Below are 16,421 nucleotides of genomic sequence, written 5' to 3' on the forward strand. Positions count from 1 at the left end.
TATACTATTTTTATTATTTCATTGTTACTCTGGAAATTACAGCATGAATTCTTAAAGTATCAAAGTCTAACGTTAGTTGATTTTTTTCCCTTCCTCTCAGGAAATGCAAGTATCTGAGAAGACTTTTTCTCCACTTATCCCCTACCTGCTCGAATACTATTGTTAAGATGTATTTCATTTCTCTTTGTATAGAAAACAAACCCCATAAGACACGACTGTTACTGGTTTAGAGTCAGTATTTACTTGGTTTAACTCTTTTACTTATCACTTTTTATTTGTTCTTCATTTCTTCCAGCATCTCTAACCTTTAAAAATGTGATCATTTTCTTTCTCCCTGGAGAGTATTTATTGCTTCCTTTAACATAGATTTGTGAATGGAGAATCTACGACATCCTCTTTGATTCTTAGCCGTATCTTTGTCTGTCTACTGGTAGGCTGCATAGTTATTTTTTTCCAGTTCACACATTCTGCTTTAAGCCTGGCTTGAACTGCTCTTAAACCTGTCCTTCTGGTTTTTAATAATTTCAGTTGCGTGTTTTAATTCTAGAATCCTGTATATTTACTTTGATATAGATTTCCTATGTCTCTTTTCATATTTTCCATTAGCTGAAATCTTCAAGCTTGGCTTTGGTCTCCTTTAGTAGTAGTAAGTAGGTTACTTTTACTTGGTAGATTTTAATGATAGATTCTAACATCTTCCACCAATATCTAGCTCTGCTTCCTACCTTAGGATTATACTTACCTACCATGTGAAACTCAGGTGTGTGTGATCATGGGAGCAGAAGTGATGAGTATCACTTTTAGGCAGAAGCTTTTCGAGCCCGTACATGCTTCACCATGCTTTTCTTTTCTTTTGCTGCGGTTATCAGTACTATTTCAGAGAGTGACTCTTCTATCAGCCTGCTAGCCAGCATGAGGACAGTAATGATGGGAATCAGTGCTACCATCCTTCTTGTGATGGACAAATGACATGAGATAGAAATAAACGTCTGTTGCTTTAAGCCACTGACATTCTAGGGTCGTTTATTACTGCAGTGTAATCAGATCTGATTGAAACGGAAATTGGAATCAGGATTGAAGTGATATTGTAGCAAACAACCTAAAATATGTGGCTTTGTTTATGGGCGAGGCGTTAGTTTGCAACAAAACAGATAATAGAGGTTAGAAGAATGGTGATCCATGTTATGTAGTGGCAAATTACTTAGTAAAATTGTTGCCTGTGCCAAGTTAAAGAAAAATTTTATGTCTAATAAATTTGTAGCTTTATGGGAAAACAAACTCTTAGTAGCGTGTGTTGGCTGCATTGGAAAGCTTATTACAAGGAAGAGACAAGATCAGAACAATACTGGCTGTTTTGCCAGCAAGAATGAAAAAGAATAGAGACAGTCTATAAATTCAGGGACTCGTAGGTTGAAAATAGAAACGTTTCTGAAAGTCAAACATTGAAAGATGAAATTGAGGAATTATTTGAATATCAAAGGCCAATTAGAACTTAGTTTTAAGGTAAGAATCAAGTGAAGAGTATGTTTGTCACAATGATTGTTCAAATTTCTGAATAGATTAATCTTTTCCCAGTAAATACTTTTATTTGGGCAAAGCACCTCAAGAAAAAGAGACTAAGTGTGTGGCTCTCCCATCAATGTCTTACAAATACAAGATAGCTACATTTATACTGGGTGTAGGGCACAGGACAAAACAAACTGGGATAAAATAGATCTTAAGCTGCCTAAGTTTTTGAGAGAATTGTACTGCAAACTGTATTGCACAAAGAGCCACCAGCTTGGACTTAAAGAGATGACAGTTGATACCTAAGAGGCCACTTAGATGCCTGCTGTACATGGAATGTTTGTGTCTTCCCCTAATTCATATGTTGAAACCTAATCCCCAATGTGATGGTATTTGGAGGAGGAGCTTTTGGAAGGTGATTGGGTCATGAGGACAGAGTGATTTTTCCTTCCTGAATCAAACACTAACTGCAACAATCTTTGTGTACTGAGAGTTCAAACATAATCTTTACTTTTATGTTTATTTGAAAGCCATAATGGAAATCTATTCTCTTGTCTGCCATGGGTCTGTCAGCACCGTCCCATTTTATCCATGTGGTTTGAATGAGTGCTACCATGTTATTACACACTCTACACCCATGACCCACTTTCAATTTGCCCAGAGGTGGCCAACTGACCCAAGCTGAATCAATCAGTACATTTCCCTGGAATTTCTAAACTTGGGTCTGGAGAAAAAGTTTCAAACCTTCTCTGTTCCTGAAGCCTCAGGGCTTCCAGGAATCATTTTTTTCCGAACTTGTAGAGGAAGCTGCTCTGGTAGAATATGCAGGACACACTGAGAGGAACAGAGGTAATAGATGGAAAACCCATTTTCCTTTCATCCTTGAGAATCAGTGAAATTTTTGCTCTTCTCATACTTACTGGAGTCAATAGTTAGAGTTGTGTTTCTCTCACTTGCAACCAAAAATGTCTTTAACAAGAAAAAAATATTTCAGACGATGTGAAACTGCTCAGTGGTGATGACTAGTCTGTAGTGGGCCAGTATTGATGCCAGAGCTTAGGAAAAGTTTGCAAAGTCATAGAGATTACTAAAAAAAAAAAAAAAAAAAAAGGCAATAGAGAAGTAAGAGCTGTTATTTTCCATAGTAATCACAAAAAAATAGATGCACACCCCTTGTTGCTTCTTCCATGTAATCTTTGTTGATAAACACTTATGATTAAACTTGGTGATATTTAGATAGTTAATACATATGGCACAGTATTAAGTTACCCTTTCTACTCCAATCACATGGCAGAAATGCATATACTACAAAAACCAGAAACCAAAGTTACATATCTAGGTTCAAAAATCAAGATTGATATTTTCATGAACCAGAAATAGAATAGAAACTTTCAACAGAGGTGGAGGTGAAAGCCACAGTGAGGCTCAGATAGGGCAGAAGCAGCTGGGGGTTTGGTTCTTGAGGTGTAATGGGATCTGGAGGTCGGGAGCTGGGATGGGACTCCCTGTCTTGTCAATGGACTCTGAAACACCATTGTTCTTGCTACCCCCTGGGACATGGGAAGTTATGAGCTTAGGAAAATAAAGGATAAAGGCAGCCATGGCATGATCAAGTACTGCCTTGGGGGTTGGATGTACAGTATCCTGAGTATCACTGAAGCTTGTGAGTACCAGCAATGCCATCAGTTCTGGTCTGGACTGTGATTCTGGGAAGTGCTGGATAGAGGCAACCACTAGGGAGAGTGAGGGAGAATAGGAAAGAGAGAGAAACAAGAAATCTAAAGAGAAATCTTCTTATGCACCTTCTAAAAGCCAAAATTCCAACACGCATTCAAATCACATGCTAAGAAACACCACTAAGAAAATCAACCACCAGAATGTGAATTCAATCCATGTTATGTTTACTTGCTAGAACAACCTGACAGAGACTTTAATGTATGCTTAAGATGCTTGAGCAGAGAAACAAGAACACAACTCACATCGAGCATGAACAAGAAATCATGAGCCCAAGACATAAAGTAATAAGGAATCGATATTTCTGTGTTAGAATTTCCAGGAAAAGAGAATGGCAAAGAATAAATATCTAAAGAGGTAATGACTGAGAGTTTTGGACTTGAAGAGTCTCCACTGCTTAGAATGCAGGGTCAATAAAGATAAATCCACCCATAAGCACACCATGGAGAAACTGCAGATCATCCAAGAGAAAGAGAAAAATCTTAAGAGTTACCTGAGAGTAAAAATTTACCGTGTGCCAAGCGCTATGGAAGCCTCAATGCACCATATTCTGAGAGCACAGCACTTCTAAATGAGAATAATTATAAAAAGAAAATAATACAAGAATCAAAGACAGAAAAATAATTTAAAAGATAGAAATTATAATAGATGTATAGTTAAAAGACAGCACTTACAAGTTATTGTGAAGAATAGCTTAAAATGAAAATACATTTTATGATTTCACAAATGAGTCCAGTTTTAGATATTCAAGCATAACACTGGGGAGTGTACGGGGTTAAGGAAGTCTTTTTGCTCGTGGCTTGCTGGTTAACTTGTTCATTATCTATAATTCCAGTGTGGATGGAAGTGGTGGAGAGGAGGTAAGAGGAGGTGTTGGCCTTGGCAAAACCTCACAGGATTTTACTCAGCCACATTTTCTGAAAGTGGTCCAAACCTGTACCACGCGCTCAGGTCCCTAAAGCCAGTGTTTTTAAAGAAACGCCCACAAAAGCCCTTTTTGCAGGTAGCACCATGTTTCTCCCTTCTTTTTTAAACATGACAAAAATGAATGGTCAATTTAGGAAAAATTAAGTTCCCAGAGTTGTGATTATGTGTGTGTTCATGCAGGTTCCATGTTAGAGAGAGAAAGAGAGAGGAATAAGAGAGGACAGAGAGAGGGGGACATAGAATTAATGTAGATGGTCTGAATTTTTAAACTTTCAGTGGTTGGTCTCACATAGACAAAGCTGAAATCCTCTGGAGACTTGGAAACAGATTTTCTAACACTCCTAGAAGCTGGCCAAATTTCTCACGAATTGGCTGGCTAAATGCCAGAATTAATATCAGCAGGCGTGCATGATATAGATTTGCAAATATTTTTTAAATCAATAGAACTATTAATCCTCAAATACATTAGATTCAGACCAGTGGTCCACTCTGCTTTTGGTTGAATGCCGTTCTGATTTTGTATGTTTGAGATAAATATTCTTCATCTGCAGAAATTGACATTTAATAGGTTGGAGAGACGTGGTGCTTGAGAATGGATTCTGGTACAAAGACATTTGTTCAGTGATGAGTACTCAGATTTCAAGGAACGACAAACAATTTATTTAGAATATCATCGGCATCCTCTGGGCTCACCAATTAGAAAAAGTGGAAAATAAGCCGCAATTAATCTAAACATCAAACTTGGTACTGTATTCAAAACTTACCATTCCTTCTGAATCTATCTTCTTTGATCAATCTTTCGTGTCTATACACTTTGTCTTTAGAGATGGATGCCCTTGGTCTCATGGGCACTTGTCACGGGTCTCCTTTATCTGGTGGGTGCATTAGCGGGAAGGCCGAGCTTTTAGTGCTCCGCGAAAACCAGGGGGAAAAAAAAAAGTCTCCTCTGCATGGACCAATCAGAAAAAAGGCACCCCTTCTAGGCCGACCAGTCAGAAAAAGCATAGCCTCTGGTCTGACCAATTAGAAAAAGGCACTACCTCTGGAGGACAAATTAGAAAAAGGCAGCCCCTAGGGGGGAACCAATTAGAAGATGTCCTTCCTAGTCTAGGCTGATGCCCGGGGTACTGGCTTGACAAACAGAGCCCAGCTTGCATTTTAGTCCTGAATTACACCCCCTGGGTTAGCTGCCTTTGAACTTGCAATGTCTGGAATTAAACGACCATGTTTTGCTGCAAGTAGAGGTGTTTTTTTCCTCTATTGTAGGAAATAAAACTGAAACATTATTGATGGATTTTCTTTTCAATTTTGTTTTTTTCTCCCAGATTTTGGTGCCTGCTGTTGCTAATATTCATACTGTAATAAAGGTGATATGACTATTATCGGAAAAGTATATTTAGTAACTTTAAGCTTCCTGTAACAGTATTTCATATGGCTCTGCCTTGAATATCAGGACTTCCAGCCTTCAATTACCTAAACACATTTGAAAATCTCACTTAAAAGTATTGCCTTAATGGAATTATAGTAAACGCAATTTACTAATGGAACTTTAAAATAAAGACATCCAAACACTTGGGAATGCCTATAGAAAACACATGCTAATTAATGCCTATAGAAAACACATGAATTATTAGCTAGGCATACATCTGAGATTATTAGGGTGCTGTAGTTAAGTGACTTAAATACATGCTAATTTAAAAAGCTAGAAACAAACAAAAATATCCTAATGTGTATCAGAGCTTGAGAAATATCTGTTGATTAAGAGAAAGTGGTTGATATTGAGGTTACAGTATAACTTTTGTATTTTTTTTTCTGATTTTATCCTAATCGTAAATTCTTTAAATATAACCTAAAATATTGGTCTTGATGTGCTTGACTAATTACTTATGTATTGTTTATTGCCACGTTTATTTTTTAAAAACAAAGTCAATGTTAAGTAGTAATTATCTTGAACCTTTATACCTGTGTGTATTCTATTACTTATGTCATTCAAACAAGTAATAAAGTAAAATGCAGTATTGTCCAGATGCCAGTAATACGTTAAACCAAATCAGTGTCCAAACACAATATTTTAAACCTTTTTCACACCTGTTTGGACAGTAATTCAATTATGTGCACTTAAATCTGCAATATTGTAAATGTTCATGAGGCTGTCTGTTGACATGAACAAAGAAATGGGACTTTCTTCCCATAATATAATCGTCAGAATCTAAGTTTACATGGAAATTCAGGACATGAATTATTAGCTAGGCATACATCTGAGATTATTAGGGTGCTGTAGTTAAGTGACTTAAATAGCCTTAATTTTTGACCTCTGGAAATTTATGATCCAACAGACTTGTGCCATTTATTTTTTGGAATGTAAATTCTCTCTGACTTGACATTTTTCTTTATTTACTTTGTAACCTAAATGTTAGAACATATGACACATTTTTTTGAATTGCAATTTTCACATTAATTCTGATAAATTGCTTTATGAATGACATATTTTAACTTAATGACAGGAAATTTTGGTTTACAAGCAAAATAATTCCATACATTTTCTTATGTGAGCATTGAATTTGATTTTATAAACCACGTTTTTCAGGAAATATGAGAAATAAGCCCAACAAAGTCACTTTCGTTCAATTCAAAGTAAAATGTGCTACAGATTCAACTTGATTTTCTCTAAAAAATGGATTGTTGGGTGGGGTGCTCAGCAAACATTTATAGGAGGGAATACTGTTTACATGTTTAACAGAGTGTAATAAAACATGTGGATACTGAATTGAAGGTTGCATTATGACACCAGATGTTTAGGTATTATTAAGTTTACCATCCCAAACTCAAAGGGAATTGTTTATCAATGAGGTACCAGGTACCCGGAATCTAGGCAGAGAAAACAATGTATCCATCTGAAATCAGTAAGGAAAACTGAAAACATCTGATATGTTAGACTTTCAAAGCGTTTTAATATGGGAACTGGGGACTTGGAGCTAATGGAAAAGCTGAGAATGAGGGATGTACCTCTTCTCTTCAGGCACATATTCAATACTGTTATTCTTGTTCTGCAGTTATCTACATTTTATAAAGTGAACTATTGTCCAGGACAAATAATATTCTGAATTTTGAAATATACAAATCTCTGCCCAAATGAGAAAGTTTAGTGGACAAATTTCTCCTGTAAATTTAAAATGGTACCCTCAAAGTTGTCTTATTCAATAGTTATAGAGATTAAGGACCAGATTCCACATAGAGAAGATGTAGTTTCTCCTTAGAACATTTCAAATCATGGATGACAATGCTTTTCAACTGAGGGCATACTTCCCTAGAATAAGGCATAACAAAATTTGGGATTAGTGGGAGAAAGTAGAGTGTTGTTTGAAGTATTTGTATAAAGTTACCATTGCTTTGATTTGGTTTTAGTAAAGATGTTTAATTCATATTGAATTTAAATCACATTAAAGAAGGTTTAATATGTGTATCAATAGAAAGCATGGGTTATAAATGTCCAGAGACTTTGATACAATGGGCCAGGCTGCACGGGTCCTCAAATTGTTTAGGGCCAATTCTACTTGTATAAAGTGAAGTCCTACCTGCCTCAGAGGATGCAAAGAAGGGTCCTCTGGACTCTTACCGGGCTGTACGGGAAATTAGGGCTGTACTGTCAGGCATATCTGTGTGGACTGAGATAAAGTTCCTGTAGGTGAGAAATGAAGCCTTGTGGCATTTTGCCAAGAGAAGCTCATATTTCTGAGGACTCAGGGGTTTCACCTGCTTTGGCCTGTATCTGTTGGCTGGTTCCTCACAGTTTTATTGTTATACTCACCAGCATAACAGGAACAAAGAGGAGGGTTTTTTCTTATATTTCTTTCTAGCAGTGGGGGGGGGTCTTAAGAGGTGATAATTAATTCTCCCTCTTCCCTCCACTTCTGAGTTCAGATCCAGTTCAGAAACATGGTCACACAAGTTAGAAAGATGGAAATAAAAATACTAGTTTTATTACTGATAAGGTTGCTTTGGGGAATGAAATTGAACGTGTGGGCAAAAATTGGTTTCTCTAACCATTTCCCCCACATCTGAATATTGCATTGACTGCGCAAGGAAGAGTTTGGATCTGGAGAGCAGAGGCACATTTACCCAGAACCCCTGCCTTCCCTCTGCAACCCTGTCTTGGTTTGAGTTTCCACAGAGAACGAAGATTCTAATACAAGTAGTTTATTTATGAAAGAACACAGCAGATAAGAAAGGGATGTATGGTGTAAGGAAGGGGAGAGGGCCAATGACGTGTTAAGCCAACTCTCCTGGTGAGAGACTGTGTCTTAATTCCACAGGAAAACTTTGGGAAAGAATATAAAACACATGCCTCATCATTATCCCTCCCAAGGGGTAAGGGAGCTGGGTGTTTGGTAATGGAGGTGCTATCTTGGTAATGGATGTGCTAATTCTGTAAGTGCCTGGGCACAGGGGACTTCTGTGGTTTGAAAAAATTCCTCAGGTTCAAAGATGGAGATACTGGAAGGTGAAAGCCAACCAGAGCACACTGATGTGATAGAATGAAAGGGGTGTACATGGGGCACGGATGATGGCGGCTACGAGACCCCATAAAGAGTTCAGAGGCAGATCAGTCTCCAGGCCTGCTTCTAGAAGACGGGCTGTGGGCTTCCAGGCTGACCCAATGCTTCCTGCAACGAGAAGCTGAAGCAGAGCAGTCTGAAAATATTTTGTAGGCAGGCAGATCCAAAGAGAGACAGGGAGAGAGAGAGAGAGAGAGGGAGGAGGCTGGACCACTTAAGTCGTTCCATTTTCATTGAGAGGTTGGGAGGTGGCAGAGAGGGACTGCAGTTCCCTTTCCAGACTGTCCCCTCCAGGAGGGAGGAGCAGAGGTTGTACACCAGCAGCCAATGGAGGAACACGGAGAGAAGAAGAAAGCGGTACTACTGAGTAGTTCAGTGATGTGAAATGGAGAATTTGTCCTTAAAACATGATAATAATTGTTAACATCAACAACAGGGAAGGAATAAGCGTGCAAATCACAAAAGGCACCATCTTTTCGAAAAAGGTTTCCACGGTAAAGACACTGAGATCCTTGTCTACGCATTGGTCTTCTTTTCCCTTTTCTGACCAACTCTTCTTCCAATCACTTTTCCCTCTGTCTTTCTTCTCCTTTATTGTCATGATCATAAGCTCTGAACTGTCACAGGCTACATCTGATGGGCAGGGAGCAGGGCAGAGGGGACAAGGGGAAGTAAGATCTGACAATGGGACGTTTGCACTGCTGGTGAGGATAAGCAAGAGTGGCTTGTAAGAGGCAGCTAAGAGATCAGTAGCTGCGACAGTGATTGGAAAGGAGAGTGGCAGCCTGTGAATCAATCCACAGGTTATATGTGATGTACTTGTGTTCTTTATCCTTTCAATATAAGTAAATAAGCCAAATATTTAGGTGTATTGTTACTAATACCAGACCAGTCGATAAGACAGTAGGGAGGATAAGCTGCTGTAACAAAGTCAGACAAAAATACAGTGGCTCAAACAAAATAAAAGTTTCTTTTTCTGTCATCTAACAGAACAGAGGCAGGTGGCCAATCCGGGATAGGTTGGCTGCTCTGTCCATGGTCCTGGGTTTCTCCTATCTCGGTACTTCATTCCTGGGGTGTGTTCCTGTCCATGCTCTCAGAGCCGCTCACACCACCCCTCTCAGCTCATAAGAAAGAAAAAAGAGAGAAGTGGAAGTCAAGCAGCTTCCTTTGGAGAATGTGACCCGGAAGTTGAACACGGCACTTCTGCTCACAGCTCATTGGTCAGAATCTAGTCACATGACCCTACTGAACTGCAAGGGAGCTGGGAATTAGTGTCTGTTTGGATATCCACGTACCTTTCCAAAAGTGTGGCGGGGGTGGAATTTTATGGCTAAAAGGAAGAATGAAGTAGAAAAGGGGACAATTAGAAAAAGCATGGTAAGTTAGTTGCAAAGATTTTTGATGACTAATCTCATGAATTTATATGTCCTATATTAAAATAAAATGTATATTTTATTGTGTTATGGTCATTACACTTACCTTTAGGTTTGCTTACTCTAATATGCTGAATGTAAATTTAATTTTTAAGTGAACTTGATTGTAAGTACTGGGTTTATTTTACTTGAGCCTTATGACAACACAATCTTAAGATTTTTTTCTCTACCTATATATACTACAGATGTTACTGTCAATTTTACAGTTACCATGAGATTTTAGTTATTTTCTTTAGTGCAAAAGCTTACATTTACTTTCTAATAATTTCCGTTTTTATCATCTATTATTGATTTGAATGTAGCATGGCAAAGGGTAAGTAAATATTTTGATGTCTTCCAAAACAAAACTTAACGGTCTGAACTCAGATTGGTGTAAGTATCTTTGGATCATTCCTAAACTGGAGGCAAACCACCCTTGGTCTTCTTTATCGTGTAACTGGGAATCTGGTTTAATTTTATGATAGCATGCACCATGGAGTCTTGTACAGTTACTTTCACAGGGTAAATGCTCAATAAATATTGGTTGAATAATTAAACTGGGTTACTCAGAGCTCATTAGAAATGATAACTCCCTTGGAACAAAGGTGACCTGAATCAGTGTTAGGCCATCTTTTTCAGACAAAAGTACTTGGTATTTTTTGTTTGTTTAATAATGTGATTTATAGTCTATCTAATGTAAACAAATAATGTGTCAATAAATATAGAAAAAAACTATAGAAATTTCATTCATTGTAAGAAAAGATAGCATAAAAGAAGAGAAGGAACCAACACAGTGCCTGATGTAATAGATTCTCTGTAAATAGTAGTCACAATTAATTACCTTTTATGTTGTTCCTTAGGTCACAGGACAAAGAATTAATAAGTTTTCCACCAATACAAAACAAATCATAGCTTTCTGGCAGTCATTCAATCATTCTCTATTTTAATAGGGATCAAATTCACTGCACAACGTAGAGAAGAGAGTCCAATTTGGAAATGCAAGAAGAGCTCATTTGAGAAATACTCTGTCTACACAAACTTAGCATATGGAAAGATACAATAGTTACCGAACAGATCCTCAGATTTTACTTGTGAAATACCCCCAGGAACTCAGCAAGCTTTTAAAGAACCTTTGAGCTGTGTGAGTTCAGAAGACCTTGCTGGAGAATATTTTTTATCCAACTGTCTCTCTGGCATATGTCCAGTGGTAATATATTGGGATATTCTGGAACCCCTGACAGGACACCAGAATGTTATAAAAGCAGCATGTGGTAAGTGACCCTGATTGATTGATATCAAAAATTCTTTCCTAATGAATTGGCAATGCTATTCCATTTTACCTCTCTCAAAAAAGAATCCCGCTCTTCAATTTCTTTTTCAGCCTGATTCTAAGTCATTTGACGTTAAATCTGTAGACTTTTATTATTCCCTCTTTCCTTACTTCCCAAACTTGATTGAGGCTGCAATTAATCTTAGTAATTTCTTTAAGCTGTATGCCATGATGCCTTAGGCACATTGAGGACATCCATATTTAACTTTCAAGTTTCTTAACTTTCATAAAATTTGCTTGTGTTAAATTCCTCTTCCATCTTGCTTAAAATCAACTGACATTTCCCCAAAGGATTCAAGATATTGGATACAAATTTTGGCATCTCAAAATTCCTCCTAAATTTTAGAAAACACTAGCAGTGGGAAAGTTGTTTATTACATTTTCATATTTTGATAACTGATAATTAAGAAGTTAATTTTCTTTAAAATCAGTCCTCAACAACATAGATCTACATCTATTTGTTTATAAGATAGTTTGATATTCCATGCCGTAGAGGTAATAGTTTTAATTTTTATTTTTTTAAATTTTTTCTTATTTATTTATTTTTGCCGCACACGGGCCTCTCACTGCTGTGGCCTCTCCCGTTGCGGAGCACAGGCTCCGGACGCGCAGGCTCAGCAGCCACGGCTTACGGGCCCAGCCGCTCCGCGGCATGTGGGATCCTCCCGGAACGGGGCACGAACCCGTGTCCCCTGCATCGGCAGGCGGACTCTCAACCACAGCGCCACCAGGGAAGCCCTAGTAGTTTTATTTTTTTGAAATTAAGATGGAGCTTCTAAATATATTTTAAAAAATTAAACATTTTATGTCAATTTCCCCATAAAAGTGGAAATAAACTGGCATAATGTTAATTCATTTGCCTAACAGCAGTGAGATTGGTCAATTTTACTTTTCCAAACTGCTCATCTCACAAATATGAAATGCTAACATTTATTAATTTTGACTAGCAAGTACACTGGAGTTTGTTATATTATTCTTTGAAATAGTTTGTACTATTTTGTACATTGTATTTTTTCCTAAATAAGAGAAATCAATAGCTTTGCCCTAAATCTTTTGATTTTCTGGGAAATTAGGGAGTTGGGTTGCATCTTGATGAAAGAGAAATTTTGTCCATTTTGTTAGGTTAGATCGTGGTGGCCGGTGACAAGGTTGTATATTAGTGTAGCTAAGTGAACGGGGGTGAACTCAGTGTTAGTTCAATTAATGGGTGCAGAAACAGGCGATGAATTAGTGTGTGAATCAAGCAGAGTGCTTTCTGTACCAAAACAATATTTGAAGGTAATAGGTTGTCTAGAAAAGGCATAAATGTTCTCATTGACATATGACCCTCCTCAGCAAAGAAGAGTTTGTCGCCCCGATTTTAGTGCTTGCCCTTTGAACAGTACTTGTTTCTGCAAGTACATATTTGTCATATGCCTAGTGTATATTTTTCAAACAGTGCTTTAAGTAGGATTCAAATAATAAGTAAAGGAACTTGAGTTGTCCTTAATGTTTTAGATGCTGTAGATGCGGCTTTTGAAAATGTAAGGTGGAACTAATTTTGGCCAAGGAGTGTGGTACTAAACTACCGTTTCTATTTAAACCCCTGCCTCCCCTCCACCCTGTGTATTTTTTAAGGTTTACTAATTATAATTAATTTTCCCTTTCGAAATTCACTTTTAAGAGAAGGCTCTGCTAGCTGGCTGCAAGAGCAAGCAGCAAGCCTAATCATGCCGGGCAGAGGAGGGAGAGGGTCAAATAGTGGGGCTGTGGCTGGGTGCTAGTGGTGGGGGACTTCGAGAGGGGAACCAGCGGAGAGACTGCAGTGACACTGCCCTCCCCGGGCGGGTGGAAGCATCTCACTGGTGACGGGTCTGAAAGCACGTGGCTACGTCATGGAAAGCCAGTCTTTTCAATGCAAACTTCAACCCCTCCTCCTCCCCCTAATGCCGGTAACTCACATCCAAGGCTGGGCGAGGAATCCGGAGGGGAGATTTTCCTCATGCTCACCGTTGTTGGAAACTGGGAGAGAGAGAGAGGAAGGCGGCAGGGGATCCGAGGCGCTCTCTACCTACTACCAGCCTGACCAGGGGAGGGGTCACCTAGATTTGCATCTTTTCTTCGTGGTGGTTGAGAACTGCAGGTTCAATCCGATCCCCCTGAGCACTGGCGATTGATTATAAAAAAAAAAAAAAAATCGACACTGGGAGAAGGGAGGCTGTGTCTTCGGCTGTCAGACTCGGAGGTGGTATTGGTGTGTGTATGTGTGCTGGTGGTTTTTTTTCTTTTTCTTTTTTCTTTCTTTCTTTCTTTCTTTCTATTTTTTTTTCCTTTCCTTCTCTCCTAGGGACTACACAATGGCAGTCTTCTCTCAGTGAGATGAATCCTGCTTTGACTCCTGCAGACTCACCCAGCCTCATAGCGATCAACTAAAAGGCTATGGTTTTCTCTTTGGGGATCTTTTGTGCATTACTGTTCTCCCTGATTAGTTCTGGTCTCAGTTGGGATTTCTTTGCTTTTTTGTTTGGCTTCAAGCTGAAAAAGGATTTTTTTGCCAACCCTTTGGTAATAATCCAGTGGTGATCAAGGGGATAAATCATTCACCCTGGCCGAAAAAAAACAATCTCTGAGAAGTCTCAAAGAAATATACCACGTGAGGGGAAAAAACTGGGAGAAGATCCGGAATATTATCGTTTTTCCTATGGTAAAACCGGTGCCCCTCTTCAGGAGAACTGATTTCAAATTATTATTATGCAACCACAAGGATCTCTTCTTTCTCAGGGTGTCTAAGCTGCTGGATTGCTTTTCGCCCAAATCAATGTGGTTTCTTTGGAACATTTTCAGCAAAGGAACGCATATGCTGCAGTGTCTTTGTGGCAAGAGTCTTAAGAAAAACAAGAACCCAACTGGTAAGCAAAACATGCATCATGTTATGTTTTTCCTCATAATAACCTGTCTGTTGCTCATTGAGCTAGATCTGCAGTTCGGCTATGCAGGAAGGCAGGGGAAACAGAGAAGGACCAGGACAGTGTTGTGTATAGAGGTGTTGCGTGGATAAACAAGTAACAGCTGGATCGGCGTCTGTGAGCCCCAAATCGTTACCAGCATCTCTTGGCTGTGACACAATCCGTCACTAGGAGGGAGGAGGAAACTTTTTTTTTTCCTTTTCTTTTTTTGGAATGTATCTGGTTGACGATGTTTGGTGGAATATTGAAGGGTTTATGGCTTAAGGTTTGGCCCGAGGCAGTTGAAGCTTCGGTAATTGCCAGGAGAAAGAACCGCGAGCTCCCCTGACTCGTGCTGCAGGTCCGGGGACGTAACTCGGTGCCGAGAACCTGCTCTAGACTTTCTGAGTAGCTTGCACAATATTCGCCACCCCATCACCTTCACCAAAGGAAAGAGGCCCCCTCCGTCGCGGCCCCGCTCCTCCGTCAGCCCCCGCCTCCCGCCCCCGTCTAGCTCCGCGTGCCGAAGTATGAACTCCTTCCCCCGTCTGCCTCCGACGCTCCTGCCGCTGGGAAAACTTGAGCAGGGCTCATGCCGGGAGGGAACCCCAGACGGAGCAGACAAGCCCGGTCTCTCTAGTATATGTAATTTAAACCTCCCTTTTAAAAAGCAGTGTTCTAGCCCGGCGTCTGGGTCCCCCGGGTGGGATGAGCCTGGCCCCGGGTCCCTGCTTCAGCCTCCTGGTGATCGTGCGCCCCCATTCCAAAAGGCTCCAACCGGGAAACTTGCAGTACATTACATAAGAAATGCAAATGCAGGTGATTCGGGGAGTCGGGTCCCCGGGATTCACTTCCCGCTATCTCAGTCTGAGGCATTTGGGGGCGGCCGCGGAGCTGTGGGCGAGCAACCCCCGGGAGGCCAGGCCGGAGGGCTGCGTGGCGGAGGCGGCGCACGGGCGAGGAGGCTGGGTGCAGCGGGTTCGGGAGCCGCGCGCGCCAGCGGCAGGGGGTGTGTGGTGTCCCCCGGTTCGCTTGAGGCCGGGGAGGTACCCGGGCTGGGTGTTCTATGTCTGGGGCCCTGTTGGGGGCGGGGCCCTGGCCGTCCTGCAGTGGCAGCCCGGGTGTCCGAGGCTCCTGACGCTGGCACTGCGGTGTAGTAGATCATGGCTCCCCGCGGGCGCCCTGACACCCCGAGCTCCACCAGGGGCCGCGCTGGCACCCGGAGCCCCAGCGGCCGGGCAGCAAGTGGCTGCCGCCTCCCTGCCTCCGAAGCTGCCTAATGCAGCCTAGTTGGGCGGCGCGCTCCCAGTGAGCTGCCGCCTGCGGGTGATTAGCAGCTCTGAGATGATCCTGAGAGCTACCCAACGAGAAAGCAGTGTGGTCACCTTACCAACCACGTCTCCAGTTGGGCTGTCAGGTGTACCCTAACCCCGCCTCAAGCCCAGCACTTGCTGATGCCTTGGTCATAGCTAGATCTGCAACACTACCATCTCAAGTTCACGCGAAGACCCTTTTGGCAAGACTTCCTAAAGTGGGACAAGCCAAGGGCTGCGGTGGGGTTCCTCCCTCACACAGTAAAATGACTGGTTTTTGAAACCTTCTTGTGTTCTTCTTTGAAAAGATTTAGCTCCCTCTGAGACAGGACTACTAGAAAAGCATTTCTTTAGACTTGGCCATTTGTTTAGGGTTCTTGAAGTCAGTCCCTCCATAGTACTGGAGAGTGGGCAATAATTCAGCATGGAACAGTAAGTTTCCTTACTGCCTTTGATAATGTCTTTTTTTTTTGTAAACAGTTTTACTGGAAACACTAAGTTTCACCGATACACGGTTCAAGATCTCTTTATTACACCTCCCCCACCCCACCCACTTTCATCTCTCTGGAATAAAGTAGGTTGTTTTTTTTCCTTCCGAGGCATTTGGAAGGTGTCAAACAAATGATGACTTATTTTTAGAGCAATTTATTTTGCAGCTTATGAATGCTAAAGTACTCGGGGGTGAACTGATGGGTTAACTCAAACTCTGTCTAACA

General features: G+C 40.6%; 1 protein-coding gene across 2 annotated transcripts in view; it reads left to right on the top strand.

Annotated features, from left to right (window-relative positions):
* The first annotated feature begins 14,148 nt into the window (after positions 1-14,148).
* FGF14 (fibroblast growth factor 14) overlaps positions 14,149-16,421 on the top strand; it is a 600,501-nt gene continuing 598,228 nt past the window's right edge. For both annotated transcript variants that reach the window (XM_024754004.1, XM_024754006.1), the window contains exon 1: positions 14,149-14,356. In XM_024754004.1, the coding sequence (XP_024609772.1) occupies positions 14,149-14,356 (208 nt within the window). The remainder of the gene's footprint in view (positions 14,357-16,421) is intronic.

Source organism: Neophocaena asiaeorientalis, unplaced genomic scaffold, assembly GCF_003031525.2.
Source record: "Neophocaena asiaeorientalis asiaeorientalis breed wild unplaced genomic scaffold, Neophocaena_asiaeorientalis_V1.1 scaffold684, whole genome shotgun sequence".
Lineage (NCBI taxonomy): Eukaryota > Metazoa > Chordata > Mammalia > Artiodactyla > Phocoenidae > Neophocaena > Neophocaena asiaeorientalis.